We start from the raw sequence: 20,048 nt of genomic DNA on the forward strand, positions 1-20,048 counted from the left end.
TTATAGCACTATGTACACACAATTGTTCGCGATATAGAAAAGGCTCTCTGTCTTAAAGAAAATGGCATTCTGTGCTTTCAAGCAACAGAACTGGCACTCTCCAATAGGGGAGCCGATCCAGCAATTGTTAAATGAGTAAGCAACATGCTAAACCAAAGGATAATCACAGCCCTTCTGGGGCAAGTTACCCTAAGTGTTGCAGCCGCGAAAGGATGTCCACAAGAGGGGGTACTATCGCCACTGCTCTGGTCTATTCTCGCTGACGATTTGGTACAAACCTTTAACAATAAGGGCTTAAAGCAATAGGATATGCGATGACAAATTTGTAATAATTAAAGGCAACCACGAAAGGACCATAAAGAACTTAATGCAGGATGCCTTAAATATAACCTGGGTGTGGTGTACAAAAGAGGTATTATCAATCAACCCTTCCAAAACCACTATTATCCCATTTACCAGAAAAATGGTTCTAAATATACCTACCCTGGGAATAAATGAATAGACTTACCTCTAAAGGAAGAGAGTAAATATCTAGGAATTATCTTGGGGGCCATGAGAACTACCCCAACTGCAGGCATGGAAGCACTTTTAAATTTACCACCGCTACATTTAGCAATACAAGAGGAAGCTACTATGCAAGCACACTCTTTGAAAGAAAAACTTAAACCAGAAGATCTTACTGGACACCTCAATATCCTGAATAGGGTTCAACCCCCAGGCGAATGCCCACACGGAAGCCGTACTCAATTTTATAAAGGGATACAAGCTTATCTTCCCGTCTAGGGAAGAGTGGAACACTAACCCAACATGGCTAATTGATGACTTACAAAAATGGTACACGATCCAATGAGTAAAAATAGTGGGGCCTAGAGCACACAAATCCCTAACTCTAAGTACAGATACCATGGTTTTCCATGCGGATCTCTTGGTCATAATGGGAACAGTGGAAATCATATCCAAAAAGAGGGTTCGAGAAAGTAAAAGTTAAAATACTTTCAGTCAGCCAATCGGTTCTCAAAGGAAATGAGAAGGCAGACTTTTATGCCATAAGAGACACAGAATCCTAGGCTCGTACCTACTAGAGAAGGAAGACCTACAATTGCTCCCTCCTAAGGAGCTGGTTCGATTCCTCGGAGTACTAAATAATTATAATTAAGAAATTAGGGGGGCAATGCATAAAGGCCTTAGCCTAATCTGTACAACCATTACCATTACCATAATAAAATAAAAATAATTTAGAATTAGAAGATTTGCCAAGCCTACCAAGCACAGGTGTAGAGGTCATTTGATGAAACCGATAAGTAATATTATCGAATAATCGCCTTTTACATTTTTTATTAGCCGAGATAAAAATTAGGAGTTTTTGATACTGCTCAATCCATTATCTTTTCAGAACTGTTGCCCTGAAAATCGACATTCGGATTGACATTCGTCTTTTCTTGATAGATTACCGCAGAAGTATCTGCTTCGCTCATTTGCATTTCAAATTCATATCCGGCTATCTTATCCGCTATTTTATATCCTTCAACATTGCTGTGCCTGGGAACCTGTACAATTTTCAATTCCCGGGGCCAATACCATATTTTCGAAGCTCCTGAACCATTCTTCTCTAGTCGGAATTTTTTCGGAATCCTGGTCAAAAAGTCCGGGCTGTAGTAGCATAATTCGTGCTAGTCGGTCAAAGTCCGCAGTGGTTTCTGATGGCATAAAAATGTATAGGAATGTAAAGTTTTAAAGCCTTCATTGCATATCGCTCATTTTAATCTTGTTCAGGTAACGGTTATATGTAACAGCATAAAGACGTCGAGATATTTTTAGACATATGTATAAAAAAATATATCCTAAAATGCTCGTAATGGTGAGAGTAGACGATTTGGTCATGTCTGTCTGCCCATGTGCACGATTAAAGGAACAGAAATTAATATGCCAGTCATGCCCATCTCGCATATAACGGTATATTTCGAGAAAGAATGATATCTTTATTAAAGGGTGGTTAAGTTTCAAGGGCCGGTCTTGATTTTGAATAAAATACAACTTTTTAGGAAATTATTGTCATTTCTCTTTATTATGATAATATTGGTGTGGCTCAATTAGGCATGGAACAAAATATCGGCACAATGGCCGCCGCGGCACACCTCCATCCGATGGTCAAAATTTTCGATGACGCTGAGGCATAATTGAGGTTCTATGCCGTTAATGTGCCGAATTATCTCATCCTTTAGCTCTTGAACTCAAATAACCTCAAAGAAAGAAATCCAACGGTGTCAAATCAGATGATCTTGGCAGCCAAATGACATCGCCGCGTCGGGAGATTATTTATTCCATCAAATTTTTCGCGTAAAAGAGCCATTGTTTCGTTAGCTGTGTGACAAGTGGCACCGTCCTATTGAAACCACATATCGTCCACATCCATATCTTCCAATTTGGGCCATAAAAAGTTCATTATCATCTCACGATAGCGAACACTATTCACAGTAACTGCCTGACCGGCCTCATTTTGGAAAAAATACGGTCCAATGATGCCGCCGGCCCATAAACCGCACCAAACAGTCACACAGTCACTCTTTGTGGGTGCATTGGTTTTTCGGCAATCACTCTTGGATTATAATTCGCCCAAATGCGGCAATTCTGCTTATTGACGAATCCACTGAGGTGAAAATGTGCCTCATCACTGAAGAAGATTTTCTTCATGAAGTGCGCGATGTGCATTTTGATTTCAACGCCCGTTTTCATAATAAGCCTGAATAACTTTAACGCGCTGCTCGATTGTGTATCTTTCCATGGTTCAAATTGAGTTCGTCTGAAATTGAAAAATGTCAAATGAAGTACAGAAAAACCCTTGACGTTTAAGTGTGGCTTACATTCAATATCGGTAGTGAAATTTAACCAAAATAGCCACATTTGGTAAAAATGATAAACCCAAAAAGGAAGTACGGTTAAGGCACCTTTCTGGTCTAGAATTTCGAAAAAATCGATTTTTTTTTATGTTATGATAGTTTTTTCATACTTCCAAAAATATACTTGCAAATTTTTATATTGAAATTCGTTGTAGTTTAGACGTTACAGACGTTAGAGTACGACGCCCAGGTATACTCGTAAGCGCGTTAACCGTGTTTTTCTCGAAACTATTTTTCCGAGTTGGCGTTGGTAATTTCTCAAAAAGTACTGAACCGATTGATTTGAATTTTTAATTTGTTATTGAGTAGACTTGTGGCTCTCGCGGGTAGCAGAGTTATAATTTTATAATCATTTTTTCTATTTTTTTTAAGAGCAAGAACGTGAAAAAATCCGTTTTATCTTGTTCCAATAAACAGATAAAATATCTAGAAACAATTTTTTTTTGTAAATAAAGAATTGATCTAAAAAACGATTTTCAATTGATACCCATTGTTTTTCTTCAATTTTCAACGCCTTCAATTTTCACGTCTCTAGACCAAACAGGTGCCTTAAAGAAAAATATTGGAAAATGGGCGGTGCCATACCTTGTTTTTGTATAAATGCGTGTATCTCGACTTAGTGAAATTCGCCCAAAACTTGTATTACTCCACATCGCATTTGTATCTGAAATATGTGTATATTATTGAGATCGAATAAAAATCTCGCCAACTATTCATACGTTAAGATTAAATTTCTGCCCATCGATCAGATGTTTCAAGCTAAAACTCTCATTGTCTATGAGTTTGTTTGATTCGAAAATTAACAGTCAATTAATGTCACTACAATGTGTGCGGGTATATAAGGTTGGGTCTGGACCGAATTCAACACTTCTCTATTTGTTATATCTGCCGGCGAACGACCTGTGCTTGCGGCGAAAAATATTGCCGCCCCTGTCTATTTGTCACAGGAATTCAATAGGTTGCACAGATAATTCTTGACTGTCTAGTTGAATCGAACAGAGTGTTAAAAAAACAATTTAAAATATTTAAATAGGTAATAGTATGAATCAGAGGAAGCAAAAGCGTATTGATAAACATGGACCCGCCAACGGAGGCTTCTGAAGATATAGCAAGTTATTCCTTTTTTCAGCCCGTTTGTTACTTGCTATTATAAATTCATACATGACAATGTAGTCTGGAACACTTTATGTGTGTATTACTTTGGTATCAACCATCTCTAAAGGTTTTTTTCCTTTATACATCATCGAAGTATAGTTTTAAATTTCATAATTTCCACTGCCATAACTTATTTTAACGCATTTCACCGAAGCGGAACGTCTTTATAATAAAGTATATACCTATAAATCTCCAGATTCATTTACACTGTATGTTAGGAAGAATTCAACTAAGATTACGTGATATCGGCCATCGAACAAACAGTGCGATTTATCCAGAAGATCAAAGTTAGTATATATTCCTAGAGCAGAAGATCAATTAATTCGGGGAAGAGTACCCTGAGATTAGCAGCCAAGGTAGGAACTAGTGCTGCTTGTGTTCGGAAAATTCTCCACGAGTAGTTACTTTATCCGTACCATCTGCTGCTGGTTTCTATGCAGTGATGTTGAATACCCCTGTCTTCTTGCGATTATCCTTTGCACTGGTGATGCTGACTTCACATGCCATATCTCAAAAATCGTTAGTTAGCGGACCAAGGTAGATAGGTAGATTAGATGCCAAAAGTACGCCAGATACACTACAAGTAGCACTCACGTGCCGTTTTGATACCATAATGTGGACCACTACCTGCGAAAAAATTTAGGGAAGCGATAACCGTCTACAGCCATCCAGTGTTGGCCAAAGGCCACGCTAAGGAATCTCAAGCGCCTAGCCGCCAGAGCCGGACATTTACAGTGAAAGTGCTCAACAGTCTCTTTCGAGACTGCTTTTTGGGCCCACGAGCAGGCACGGAAGGGGTGATCCGCCACGCCAGAGCCGGCATACCGCGGTAAGGCACTTAATACAACCGACCTCGCCTGGGCATCTGGTTATTTAGGCACTACCAGCCATGCAGCTCTCGGCACGAGTACCTCATCATCTTAGCTTAAAGTGCTGACAAGGTTATATGAGTACCGCCTTGTCACTGGTTGACAGAGCCTCGTTAGCGAAAACAGGGAGTACCAAGTCTAGGACATCAAGTCTTTCCCATCTAACCCCCCTCGCGGACCAATGTTTATTAAGATTTTTCTGCTTCTATTGGTCTATACTATTACATATTTGATTGGCGCTTATACATTTTTTGTTGGGCATTTGGCCGAGCTCTTCCTCCTTTCTGTGGCATTCTTCTAGATGCTTTCCATAAATGAAGCAGTCTACTGCTTTATGTCGACCCGTACGGCAGATAGTTTTTTATGAGGAGCTCTTTCATGGTAGATATACATCCAGAAATACAGCAATTGCGTGCCGAGGTGCGACCGCTATTAGAAAAAATGTTTCCTATCGTTTAGTGTTTCATCCTCATATTGGTCACACACCCACCCACTCACCCATTCGGCTGTAGCAGCTGCCTATACTTCTATAGTATTATCTCCTTAAATGTTTTGCATTCTATGCTTATGTATGGGCTTATATGTGGCTACAATTCGATAGTGTCCGGTGTTAAACGCCAATTGATAGAATCAGGTTTTTTCTAATAGGGGTCGCCGTACAAACACTATAATATTACGCCGCCTTGTGGTGCACTCTGTTTTATTATTAGTAGTCCATCGTTGCTTTCAAGTGATCTGAAGTTTCTCAAAGGTTGTGTAGCAGTGATGAAGAAACGGTATCGTCAAGGGGTTTGCCATGGTTGACTGAGCCAAATGCTCTGGGTTGGTCGAGGACTACTTCTGCCTCTTGCCGAATTTTTGCTGACGCAAGTTGCAAGTGAGGTAAGTCATGGATATTTTGTGACCATAAGATGGAAGCCTAAGTTCTGTGTGAGCTGTGTTCTGACAATCTATCGGAAAATGTTAAGCTTTCTGTAGTGCTTTTAAAATGAATTTATGCACCTTTAAAAGTTACTTTCCCTTGCGATAAAAAGTGTTTATTCAAGTGCATTTGTGAGTTTGCCAAAAACAATAAATTTATTTCTTGAAGTTGATAACATTTTTATGACGACTATCACTGCCTTATAAAAGAGTGATGGCAGTATAGAGAGAGATAAGAATACATACATATACATACATATATTTTCTAAAATTCCTACTCATATGTTTTTTGCGTAGGTAGGTTGTTGAAGTGAGGTCTCAAATCAATACTATTTGAAGCCTGGAAATTCCAAATCCAATAAGATTTATAAAATTGTGTGCTCGATGTGTGCCATGTAAATTTTTAAAAATTTGTCTCTGTGTTGTATTAACTCTGTACGATAACGCAATCTTTCGTCGTCGTTGTGACATAAATAATGTGCACAATGGATTTCATTTCTATGTTTAGATAGTTTTTAATTAAATTGGAAAAAATACGTATCATTTCATCCCTTTACTTTACTTTACAAAAAACTCACGAAAATGTGAGAAGGAGTTAATATTGGACACATTTTTTATATTCTTGTTCTGAGATCAGCGTACTAAATTCTGCATTTATTCTAATATAGTAGTTCTCTTGCTTTACAGCCCTATTATAGGCCTCTTCTTTTCGTCAAGCGTTAGCAGGTGGCGAATAGATGAAGCAACTTGTATAAATGAACATATATTGGCAACGGGGGAATAGAGCTGCCTTAAATTACAGCTGTTTTATTTCGGGAGCATAGGGCCTCGACAATACTTAGTCTTTTGCGTTGGTTTCGTTAATCTATTTTTGATTTCTGTCCGGGTGGGTGATTAGACTGCCGCTACCAGTCCTAAATAGTGGGAATGCCCAACTGTCGTTGCTCAGAATAGCGCTTCTTTTCTGCTTGGGGTGCCATCTGTGTTTCACATTTTTCTGCCAGCCAGAATGATCGCACAGATGGTTGAGGACTTCGCTAAATTTGGTGTGTTGTCGCCGCTATTACCGGGGTTGCCCGCTTCCTCTTGCTGGCGCCACTGATGCAATGTGTAACTGTGTGCTTTTTGGCCACAATGCAAATAATGCGCTGACTATTGTGCGGGAGTAAGTTTGGAAAGGATAAGTTTTTGGGGTTGTGGAATGAGATTTTTTTTGCTTAGAAACAGTGAAAGTAGGTAAATTTGGTAAAGTGTGAGGACAGTGCTTTACGTGGGATTCGAACCCACAAATTCTGGGCTAGTGCTCTTACGCCAGACTACCGACGCCGCTAAAGCAGTGAGTTATACTAGTCTAATGAGGTAGCGGCGAAGCTTGCTTGATAACTTTTGTTGTTGCTTTCGTATACAAATTTTTTGTCAAGTTAATTGAGCATAGAGATAGCGAGCGAAAAAAATGACGAATAGGAGAGGTTTAGAAATTCTCATGATAATCTATCATCCTTGGTAAGTCGTGGTTACTGTTGCCAACCACTTAAACTTAGTTTGAATTAGTGCTACGCGATTTTTAAATGAAATTCATATGGGTTTTGCTGACATCGTTGGTATTTATTGACATAGAAAGCAGTATTATAGAAATACAATTCAATAAATCAAGTTAAGTTTGTTGAGAACTTAGCACTTTCAGTGCATATAGAAAGTACATTCACATACATGCATTAATCACCAATAAATCAACAAAATTAATCTACCCGTTCGCATATGGCAGATTATCTGCAAGAATGACAATCAGCTGTCAATACTGTTGTGAAAGGTTTAATTTGAAGTGAAAATGAGTGAAATGAAATTAAATTATGTTGGTTGAATATTTCGGTGTTTTTGGTTTGTTTAATTATTATTAACGATATGAAGAAAAGACCAGGAGAAGGAACAGCTAATTTAATTGCGCAATTGGCTGCTAATAATAAACGACATTTACTGAGGTTTCAAAAAATGAAGGCAGCAATACGCATTCAAAATTTGATATTACATTTTATAATAAGTAATAAGAGGACACACTCTTTTTTCTGTTATGTGAATCCATAATTAACAATATTTAACAAAAATTTCATTAGAATTATTCCTACAAGCCTGTTTTCTTTGTCGGCGTCCATTTTATTTATTTCCAACACAGAGGAGGCCTTCCTCTTCCTCTGCCATCACCAGCTGGTACCGCATCGAATACTTTCAAAGCCGGAGCGTTTGTATGCATTCGGACGACATGATCCAACCAACGTAGCCGCTGGTTCTTTATTCGCTACGCTATGTCTATGTAGTCGTAAAGCTCATACAGCTCATCGTTCCATCGCCTACGATATTCGCCGTTGCGAACGTGCAAAGGCCCAAACATCTTACGCAGAATCTTTCTCTCGAACTCTCCAAGCGTCGCTTCATCGGATGTTGTCATCGTCAACGTTTCTGGACGTTAGGACGGGCATGATGAGAGCCTTGTAGAGTATTAGTTTTGTTCGTCGAGTGAGGATTTTACTGCTCAGTTGCGTACTTAGTCGAAAGTAGCACTTGTTGGCAAGAGAGATTCTACGTTGAATTTCAATGCTGACATTGTTATCGGTGTTAATGCTGGTTTCTATGGTAAGTATACGAACTCCTTTATAACCTCGAAACCATAACTGTCAATAGTGACGTGGGTGCCGATACGCGAGTGCGCCGACTGTTTGTTTGACTTCGTTTTGTCCTCGTTCACCACCAGACCCATCCGCTTTGCCTCTTTATCCAGTTTGGAGAAGGCAGAACTGACAGCGCGGTTGGTAAGGCCGATGATGTCAATATCATCGGCATACGCCAACAATTGTACGCTCTTATAAAAAATTGTGCCTGAGCGATTAAGTTCTGCAGCTTGTACGATGCTCTCCAACATCAGGTTAAAGAAGTCACACGTCAGCGAGTCACCCTGTCTGAAAACTCGTTTGGTATCAAACGGCGCGGAGAGGTCCTTCCCAATTCTGACGGCGCTGCTGGTGTTGAGCAACGTCACCGTGTAAAGCCGTATTAGTTTTGTGGGGATACCAAATTCAGACATCGCGGCATACATAAGCTGATGCATGCACCTTACCAGCTCTTCGCCACCATGTTTGAATAGCTCAGCCCGCAGTCCGTCGGCACCCGTGGCTTTGTTGTTCTTTAGATATAGTAAAGTTATTATCTAGGATTATTTTATAATCTCAGATTTTGGGAGAGAAATTTTGTAGGGGAAATCTCACTTTTTAATTATGGGTTGGTAGTTAAGTACGAAAAAGTAGATCATCTACTTATATGTCAACGTACTCGTATTATAGCTCCTCCTATTTACGACGTTCGTCTTGATGTTGTTTCACAAAAGTAGGGACCTGCAGTTTTATGCGCCTCCGAACGACTGATGGTTTTTTATGAGCGCTTTTTCATGGCAGAAATACACTCGAAGGCTTGCCCATGCCTGCCGAGGGGTGACTGCTATTTGGAAAATTTTTTTCTTCATTTTGGTGTTTCACCAATATTCGCACCTACGTTCTCTCTAAATTCCGAATGGTAGTCACGCACCAAACCATTCGGTTACGGCGGCCGCATGTTCCTTGAGTCCTTGAATGTGTTTAGAGGGCATAAGTCATTATTTTTTTCTGGCAAGGATCCTTGATCCATGGCCGATGGCCCATACTGCTAGTGCTCCTGCTGCCTTATATTTTTATAACGTTTTATTATACAAATTTAATAATAATAACAATAATATTTGTGTATGTTACATATCTTCTCCTTTATACAGTTATTAAAATGTTTATATGTACTACTGTTGGCAAAAAGTAAGGTGAATTTATTTGTCAAAGTTCGCGAGACTAAAATTTCGCTCTAGTTATTTTTTTCATGAGTTGCAGCACTGTTAATAACATCTGGGCCAACTTTCATGTGAATGTCATTATCAGTAATATATTTACGCTTGTGTTTACCAAACGACCAAGAGGGCATTTTTCGATTTTTACAATGTCTGATTTGATTGAGCAGAGAAGTGCCATCAAATTTTGTTTGCGGAATGAAATTTCGGCTGCGGAAACGTTTAGCATGCAGAAGGCATTTGGTGATTCGACCATGTCGCAGAAAAATGTTTATAAGTGGTACAAAGACTTCAAAGAGGGTCGAGAACGTGTTGATGACTTGGAGAACTCCGGGCGACCAGCGACGTCAACAGATGACCAACATGTCAATAAAGTGAAGGAGTTAGTGCTCAAAAATCGTCGGTTGACTGTTAAAGACCTTACTGATATGATCGGAATATCAGAAGGATCTGTGAAAACCATAGACCATTGGGGCCTACGAAAAGTCAAATCTCGTTTGGTACCGAAAACTCTCAATTTCTTGGAAAAAAGTCGTCGCGTTGATGTGTGTGAAACAATGCTTTCAGACTATCAGGACAAGCTCAAATGCATCATTACGGGAGATGAGACTTGGATTTATGCTTACGACCCTGAAACAACCGACCAATCAAGCGAATATCGTGCTAAAGGCGAGGCCAGACCGAAAAGAGCACGTCAAAGTCGTTCAAAAATAAAGGTCATGATAACAGTTTTTTTCGATTTTCGTGGTGTGGTGCACTATGAATTCCTTCCACCTGGCCAAACTGTTAATAAGGAATATTATTTGAGCGTTATGCTTCGTTTACGTGAAACAATTCGCCTAAAAAGACCAGAATTATGGGCCAACAACTCTTGGTTTTTGCATCACGATAATGCACCGTCTCACACTGCACTCCTTCTTCGTGACCATTTCGTCAAAAACTCCACGCATATCGTTCCGCAACCACCGTATTCGCCTGATTTGGCTCCGTGTGACTTCTGGCTATTGCCAAAACTCAAGAGATCACTCCGGGGAACGTGTTTCGAGTCGATTGAGGAGATAAAAGCTGAATCGAAGAAGGTGCTGATGGCTATACCGGAAATGGACTATTTGGCATGTTTCGGGGATTGGAAAAATCGTTGGCATAAGTGTATTTCATCGAGAGGGGATTATTTTGAATGGGATGAAATTGCTTTACAAGAATAAATAAAGATTTTTCATTTTACAACCAAATTCACCTTACTTTTTGCCCACAGTAGTATATAAGAAACGAGACTGACAAACCTCGAAATTCAAAGGCATTAGTTATGAAACTGAGTGTAGAACAATTATATTTGCATATGATAGGCGCTTTGCTAAATACTGATTTTGAAAACGAATTACCGAAATTTTTAAAAGCTGCCGGAAGTATTATAGGTAAGTCTTTACACAATAAAACAATATTAGGCAAAAAAGTGACATGGCTCTTGAAATTAACAGTTCAAATATCAGAGTGCTTCCCCTTTTGAAAAGCGGTCTTGAAAAATAAACTGTATTATATTGTTTGTTTTAATTAATTTTGGTTCCTGCTAATAAAATAAAAAAGGTGCCTCATCAACGTGTACTTCCCACTGACTGAAAAAGAGAGCTAAGCATAAGTTAATAACTGGTTATTTGATGTGTAGATGCTGTAGCTGGCGCTGGAGATTTGTCTTTACTAACTACTTGTATTAAAAGTAATTGATAAAAAGCGTTAGTGTTATAATTAAATGCGTAAATGAAAACATAAGCAAATATACTAACACATTTACATATATAGTTGCATGCATATGTATATTATATATGTAAATATGTACATACATATGCATATCCCTTCACACGAATATACTCTCTTAAAATTATTATATAAATATTTCCATTATTTGGTGGAAGACACTCAATTTTAAAATTTGCCTCCTACAAGGTTTGCCATTTTGAGCGGGTCGAAATGGAACAAAACAAGCTTTTGGGGATGCATTAACACTAAATTATTATTTTTTATTTGAAATATTAACGCAGGTTATTATGCGTGAAATATGACAACGTTCAAATGTTCTAATGTGTAAATATCAATGACCCTGCTAGACGGTTGCGAATTGTTGGCATAAGCTTGCGACTTCAGGAAGCCCCATAAACAAGTCTAGCAGTGTCAAATCGCAAGGTCTTAGAAGATAACCATACCGTCAAGTCGCTGATAATAAACTTTTATCATTTGAACGTGCTGCTCAATTGTGTTACTTACCATGGTGATTTAATAGTAATAAAGGGTGATCAATTTAGAGGTATCGATTTTAAATTGAAATAAAGCAACGAAAATTCAAATTGATTCGGAGTAATTTTTATTATTTTTGTGTAGACATTTATTTTTTAAAGGTAATCTTTTAAGGGGACAGATACTTGTAAACGGATTTCTTTAAAATTATTTAAAATGAAGAAGTCAATATATTTTTTTCAAAATTGGCATACAGTTTATTTATACATTAAAATACATAATATAAATATTTTTTTTTATTTTAATCATTTAAAATGGCGTATTCTTTCAGGAAGGTCCCAGCGGGGATTGTGGCATCGCCGTCAGTGACCTGAATACAAAAAACTAAACATTTTTTTGTTTATTAATGTCATAATTTCTATATGAATTAACAATAAATGGAAAAAAATTAGCGGAATAAAATGCTTAAAAAAAATGAATTTTGGGGCGAATTTTCCTACTATTTTTGCTTCAGAAAAATTATTTTTTCGAAAAAAATTCGAAAACTTCAAATACATAGAAGGTAATATTATAAAAAAATGTGTGCGAAATTTCAGTGAGATCGGTTAATAACTTTTCGGGTTATCATGTACGTCAATTCGAAAAATATAGTTTTGAGAAAATCGCGTCTAAAGCTTGATTACAACGTAACTATACCTCTCCCAGCGCTGGAACGCAAAGAATAGAGTCGTCACGGTTGACGATCTATAATATAAGAAATACTTAAATTTACGTTCTAAAATTTTTTTGACAAATTCTTAAAGGATTATGATAATATTTTATGAAAAAAAATTTTTTTTCAACTGCGTCGTAATTCGGCCATCCGTAAACACCGATTTGGAATGACTTCGGTCGGTATCTCGTGAATAACTTTAGTACTGTTGGCTTCCAAGGCCTCAATCAAATCTGGTTTATCCACAAAACATTTAGATTTTACACAACCCCACAAATAAAAGTCCAATGGAGTGATATGGGTTCTTGGTAGCCAATACACTAGTCCGTGATGAAACGATGAGGCAGTAAATCAATCATGTGTTGTATGGCTAGTAGCGCCATCTTGTTGGAACCAAATGTTGTGGAGATCACGAGTTTGACTTCCCGACATCAAAAAGTCGTTTATCATGCCGCGATAGCGTTCGCCATTCACTGTTACATTGCCGTCAGCCTCATCTTTGAAGAAATATGGGTTGATGATTCCTCCAGCCCAACCAAATGGTTGTTTTCTGGATGTTCTTGTAAGGCTTCGGGTTGCTCTTCAGCCCAAATATGGCAATTTTGCTTAGCCACAAATGGGCCTCACCGTTGTACGCCTGAGCGCACAATGCACACTTTTCACCGAGCGTCAATTTTGTTGTTAACATTGTTGAGGCATGAGTCTTCCGATGATGACGTCAATGAATACTGAAAAAAATTATGAACTTAGTTTGACAGTAGTCACGCGTGATCTGTCAACACAACCCTATTGGAAAAAGTACCTCCAATCTGCCCACTCTTTACAAAAACTGTAAATGGTTCTTTATGAGGAGCTTTTTCAGAAATACACTCGGAGGTTTGCCATTGCCTGCCGATGTGTGACTGCTATTAGAAAAAATGTCCATAATTTTGGTAGAATGCATTTACATAAATAATTCCAAACTTATAAACTTATAAATAGATTATGTGCATTTGAGTCACATTCCGTACGCCATGCCGGAATGCACCAGGTAACTTTCTACTTTTGCGGTACAGCAAGGGCGTCGAAAACGACAACTGTTTAACCCGGCGTTCGTCGCTACTGGGTAAAAAATTCCACAGTGGTAATAAAACCACTACTAAGTTTTTTTCTACAAAATATCGTGTCCTGCATAGAAACAAAAGACGCGCTCCCTACGTCAAATAAATATTTAACCCTTTCCCTACATCTTTTTATTGCGCCATCCAAAAAATCCAAATTTTTGTCTGAGTGTTTATTTTAGGACCAATAACAATACAAATAAATTATTTTTTTTATTTTTTTTGTTAAGTGCTTCTTTTCTAATGTTGCCATATGGCAACAAATGTTTTGTATTGGTTTCAATCGCAAATAAACTTCTTCTGCAATCTAATGCAAGTTAACACCTTACGAGAAATTTGTTGCCATATGGCAACAAGCTTAGTTTTAAAAATTGGCACAGCTTTTAAAGCTGCGAGCGAAAAAATATTTATATGCCAAATGACAGATTGAACATTTTTCTATATACTTTATTCAAAAATTGTTGAAAACATTTGCCCAAAATGCCTCAAAAAATCTAAAAATGCAAAATACAAATTTCAGAGTGAAGTGCTATATGCCAGAAGGCTTTCTTTAAAAATGTTATATTACCGATATATAATGGGCAGTTATTATTTATTTTATTTCTGTTTAACCATTAAACTTCAATTTTTGAAAATATATAGCAAAAAAGATGATATTTTTTACAAGAGTGTTGACGGCCTTTTAAAGTTTACTGTTGCCATATGGCAACAATATCGCGAAAGGGTTAATTAATTATACACCTATATATTATAGTATGTGGTAATTTTTACCCGGTTGCCACCGTTTGTCTTTGTATTTGCTCATCGACAAACCCCGGGTTTAAGAAAAAAAAATTTTGTATAGCGCAAATTTTTATCGATGGTGTTTTTTATTATATCAAATTATATGCAGAAAATAAATGGTATTTAAATTATTTGAGTCAATTCAAATGCGCCTTTATCTTTCCTATAAAAGTTTGAAAGAGCAGAGAAAAGGCCAGGCTTAACAAAGTCCTGCTGAAAAATGTATTTGCGGCTCCATCTCGAAGTTATGATCGTACCCAACGTCTGCGACTACCATAAATACTATTAAAACCCACTTTCGCCTCAATGAGCATTACTTTTTGTAATATTGTATATTTGACAGCCAATAAAAACCTGTTTACACACAACGAAATATAATATTTGCTTTCTCGACAAGAACATCTGTTGCTTTTTAGCTTATATGCGGCAACACCTTCATTGTGCCATCACGGTACGTTTTACATGTCACGTCAATCAAATGCGTTGGCGCAACGGAACCATTGTGGCAGTCCCATTACGTTCTTTACAAGAAAGCAAACTACTCGTATAATTACAATGCGTTCGCGTATTCCCCGTTTTTTTAATAGCTGCAATAAAAACACTTTATTCCCTACTACCAATATTTTCCTGCTTTGATTTTGATTGTTGATTGTTTACCTGAATTAAATACAATATTTGGCTTTTTTTTTGCACACTTTTCATTTCAGTTTGCCCACACACACTTTGCACCTCACACAATTCGATAATCAAAACATCGCGCCCAATTAAATATATTGTGAAAACTTGATTGGCATGCATGGGTCAGCAGCGCTGGAAGTATGTATAAATTAAAGTGTTAGCTAAACCGCTATACTTGCATACATTCATACATACACATATATATATATATACATACATAAGAGTACGTTCCGCGCACCACTCAAAGTGGTTTACTATTCAAAAAATCGCTACTCACTGTCACAGTCGAACGTTGAAAGTGCGCGCCCACAGAAGCATTCGCATGTGCAGATATTGTTCACTGCTGTCGAATCGATTATAAATTTCATTTATTTACATAGCTACTTTATACACTTCGTATACTATATTACGCGTTATTTGTCGCCGGTGCGACTCATTAGTGGCCTAGCAATGCAATTACTTCCCAATATTAATAATTGCAATCCATTGAAAAGAGACGCCGCAATAATTTTGGTGGTACTCTGCATTTTATCCGTCATTGATGGGTCGGCGGCACGTATTGGTGGTCGAAAATATACCAACAATTACCGCGATGTCAATGATGACACAACGGTGAACGTGAATGGGGAGAATACGCGCCCAATCATCGGTATCCTAACACAGGAAGTTTCAAATTTTGTGCTCCGTAAATATCCGGATAAGGACTACACCAGTTATATTGCCGCTTCGTATGTGAAATTTGTTGAAGGTGCCGGCGGACGTGTCGTACCGATTTGGTGAGTGGAAAATCGCTTCTGATTTATTAGTACATATGTACATATTTACATACATATGCATGTGTATAAGTAGCACAATATTTATTGACAATTGATAACGATGTACTTGGATACAAGTACATATATAACGTGATTATTTTAAATAAGAAATTCTTGATGTCATTTTGAGATTTAAATATACGTAACGCATGGGCTGAAAAGTCCCGGGCCTGATAAAGAAAACACGTTTTTTGGTTGAAATTACAATAGCTTTATTCATAAACGTAAAAAACAATGCAAGCATTCTAGCGCTGCCTTAACATTTCAATACCACTTTTGTAGAACGATTTATCTTTTGCCTCAAAATAGGCCTTAAGGTTTAACGATAACCTCTTCATTCGAGCGAAATGTCTTACCGACGAGAATTTTTTTTAGGTCTGCGAACAGCCAGTATAGCCCCTGGTGACCATCCAGCATGCTTGACTGCGCTTTGTATGTGTTAGTGCAGTCGGGTGGCGTCGTGACACACGTATTTGTTGTCAGCTACACGTACGATGCTTGATGAAAATCAAAAATTTTTGATATTTTCGTTTGACGCTTACTTTTTTGATCGTGTCGGAGTCTGATAGACAAAACAGCAGGGTTGTATTTAGCATTGAGGTTAGTTTTTAGTGTGCGGTTGCCCAGTAGTATATTACTCGTGAACACCTACATATACTAAAAATAAGCACAATCCGTATGAAATATGTACATAAATAAGCAAAAAATTTATATGTAAATGAAATTATTTAAAACTGATATACATAAGTAATTTAATAATAATAAAGTTATGAACCAGAAAAACATAAGTTATAATTAAAAACATGACTTATTGCGATTTTTTAATATAACACAGAAAGTGGGTAACAAAAAAAGTTCTCAAACAACGAACAGAATAAGTTAAAGCAGATTACCTTTAATTTTTGTAAAATATCCCAAACTCAAATTTAATTCCCTTACTTAGGCTTTTCATCCACACTTTTTTTTATCTTTTTTCTTCTTTTTTTTTTTTAACAAAACTGCAATAGTTGCAAGTAATAAAAATTCATCATCCGATGAAGACATATTTACTTCTAAATACAACTGTGGATTGATCGCTTTTTGTTTTGAACGTTACCGGGCAAACGACAAGCACCCGACACGCACACATATAAAGTGCTTGACAAGCAATGCTGGACCGTGACCAGAGGCTAGTAGTCGCTGGGAGTCAAATCTGATGAATACGGTGGATGTGGCAGCGATTCGAAGTTCACTTCATGTAGTTTTGCCATTGCTTTGATTGACTTGTGACACGGTGCGTTGTCTTGTGTTTGGTCAACAGAGAGCAAAGTATCATATGACGGTATCCACTTCGAACAGAGATTCCTCATAGTCAAATGCTCATGCAATATAAAGCCAACACCTTATTTTTATATATTTACGATGTCACTTAACTCACGCAACTTCACTTTTCACTCGTTCAAAACAATTTTGTGGAGTTTTTTGATGTTTACTGGTGTTACCGCCTCATTTGGTCGTCCACTGCGTTGTGTATCATTGGCGTCCCTACGACCACTTTGAAGTCAATAAATAATCATTTTATTGCTGTTTCTGATAGAGCGGAGTCCCCATAACACTTTTAAAGCCAATAGCTTCGCTTGAACGATATTTTTTTTTTCATCAAGAAGGAGTGTAAAATTAAAACACGAAAATCTTTTTGATTCATTGTTTTGAAAATAACAAAAGTAGCGTCACTCTTGGTATAATAACTCACGAACTCATGAATAGAATATCATGAATATTTAACTACTGTCTTTTTAACTAACTGAAAAAGGCGGGAATGCAATAAAATTATATGTATGTTTTTTTGTTTTGTATTTATTTTCATAGCCGTTGTGGTGGCGCGTTACCCTCAAGTAGTCTTCTGAAATCAGACTAAGCCTGTTTACTTTCATTACCTCTCGTCGCGCGACTATCGTCAAGTAGGTATTACATTGCGGAGATGTAACGCGATTAGCCGCCGCTCCTGTGTCTCAGTCTTTCCAGACGCCTCATCTCTTTCAAAGTTTCGGATGCTAAGAATAAATATGTGTCTTTTTTGTTCGGCAACTTTTGTGGGTTTGGAAGGCAAATTCATACAAATTCCTTATTTGCAGAAGTCTTGGTGCGTCTTATTCCCATTCCTTATCGCTATCAGTTTTAAAAATGGGTTGTTATAGCAAAGAATTGACAACTGACAGAGCTGACAACAAAAAATTGATTGAATTGAATTGAATTTGAAGATTGGTGGCTCCTAAAACACTCAGGCTGAAGAGCCCATTGTATTTAAAGCTCTGGAAAGGGGGTAGATAGTCAAGGAGTGAAGGAGAAAAGTATCAGAGAAAGAGATAGGAAGGAAAGAATAGAGACAGAGATAGAGATAGTTAGTCCTGTGAGAATTTTCCAGATTCTTTGGCAAATCTGTAAATATCCTCCAGTTTTAGAGAACGAATATTACTCATTCTCATGACATCGGAACCCAATACTCGTAGCCTTGCTCTAGCAAAGGCAGAACACTCACAGAGAAAGTGCTCAGTGCTATCCGCCTCCTCTAAGCATGACAGGCATACCGGGTTCTCGATGATTCCAATGGTGGTCATATGCTGACCCCATAGGTTGTGTCCTGTAATGATGCCGACCATCAACCGAATATGTTTCCTTCTAAGTTTTAGTAGAAAGTTTGACAGTTTTCTGTTCGGACTTGTCACAAAACACTTTGCAGTTCTGCAGCGTTCCAGACCGGACCATCGCTCTTTATGTAGATTGCCTACATAATCGCTGATCCAATTCTTGATTCCTGCGGGTCTGATTCCGATTATTGGCTCTGGCCCCTGTGGGAGCACCGCTGATCCACGGTTGGCCAATTCGTCGGCAATTTCGTTTCCTTGAACACCGGAGTGTCCCGGAACCCATATAAGTACAAGCCTGTTTTGTCTTGCCACAGAATTAAGCTTCTTCTTACATTCTTGAACAATCTTTGAGGTTTGCTTCGCGTTCTCCAGGGCCTTCAATGCAGCCTGACTGTCACTGAAGACTCCAATCTGTTTTCCGCTCCATCTCCTCTCGATTATCCATTCGGCTACTTTTAGGATGGCAAAAACTTCTGTTTGGAAAACAGTTGCCATTCTCCCCATAGCATAGTGATACTTATTACTATCGTTTAAGTACCATCCGGCTCCAGACCCTATTTCATTCTTGGACCCATCGGTAAAGAAAATATCCGTCAAACCTTCCTGAATGCATTCTGGATTGCTCCATTGCTCACGCAATGGAAATCTGACATCAAATTTCCTTCCAAATGAAACTGTGGGTATCAGGTCATCTTTAGGTGCCAAAAACAGTGGATACTGCTCCGATAGCAACTTAAAGATTTCTCTGCGTCCCGAAGTTCCATCTTCGTGCCAGATTGATTACTAAGCGCACTGGCGCGCTGTATGACAAGTTGCGCCGTCTTGTTGAAACCAAATGTCGCCGATGTTTAGCTGATATCTCAACACAGTTTGGCATTCTCAGTAGCCACATCATAGTTATCGATATATGCATGCAGCTAAAAAACACCCAATACATAAATTATAAATGTGAGTTTGTTTGCCTGCATGGATCTGATTAGCGCGAGCTTTAAAAGTGCTGATTTTGTTGAGCAAAAGACAAAGCTTGAGAAAGCAGATCACGAGTTATTACTAGATAAAATCATTACTGGGGATTAGCACCGGCTACAACTGATACTTTCATACTTTCGAATCCAGCAATCAATGAAAAAAAGCTACGAAACTGACCCTGTAACTGTCATTTAATTTACGTTCGACTATAAGTGACAAATTTCGCGAAAGCATACTTAAAAATATGGAAATGGGAAGTCTTATTTACCGTATTCACCAAATATTGCATCTACCACCTATGCATTTGTTCGAACCATACAGAAGAATTGGGTTGGTCATTGCTTCTACTCCTTGGAAAAAATTGAAAATAGATTTATGGTATTCATGAACTACATCTAAAAAGAAGGTTTTCTCTGAGAAGGATTTTACCTCAA

At 38.0% G+C, this 20,048-nt stretch overlaps 1 protein-coding gene across 1 annotated transcript in view; it reads left to right on the forward strand.

Annotated features, from left to right (window-relative positions):
- The window catches only part of LOC129240869 (gamma-glutamyl hydrolase A), a 51,690-nt gene that overhangs the window by 6,028 nt on the left and 25,614 nt on the right, over positions 1 to 20,048 (forward strand). The window contains exon 2 of the mRNA XM_054876908.1: positions 15,233 to 15,979. Coding sequence (XP_054732883.1) covers positions 15,654 to 15,979 — 326 coding nt within the window. The 5' untranslated portion in view covers positions 15,233 to 15,653. The remainder of the gene's footprint in view (positions 1 to 15,232; positions 15,980 to 20,048) is intronic.

The sequence above is a fragment of the Anastrepha obliqua genome, chromosome 3, assembly GCF_027943255.1.
Source record: "Anastrepha obliqua isolate idAnaObli1 chromosome 3, idAnaObli1_1.0, whole genome shotgun sequence".
Taxonomy (NCBI): Eukaryota; Metazoa; Arthropoda; class Insecta; order Diptera; family Tephritidae; genus Anastrepha; species Anastrepha obliqua.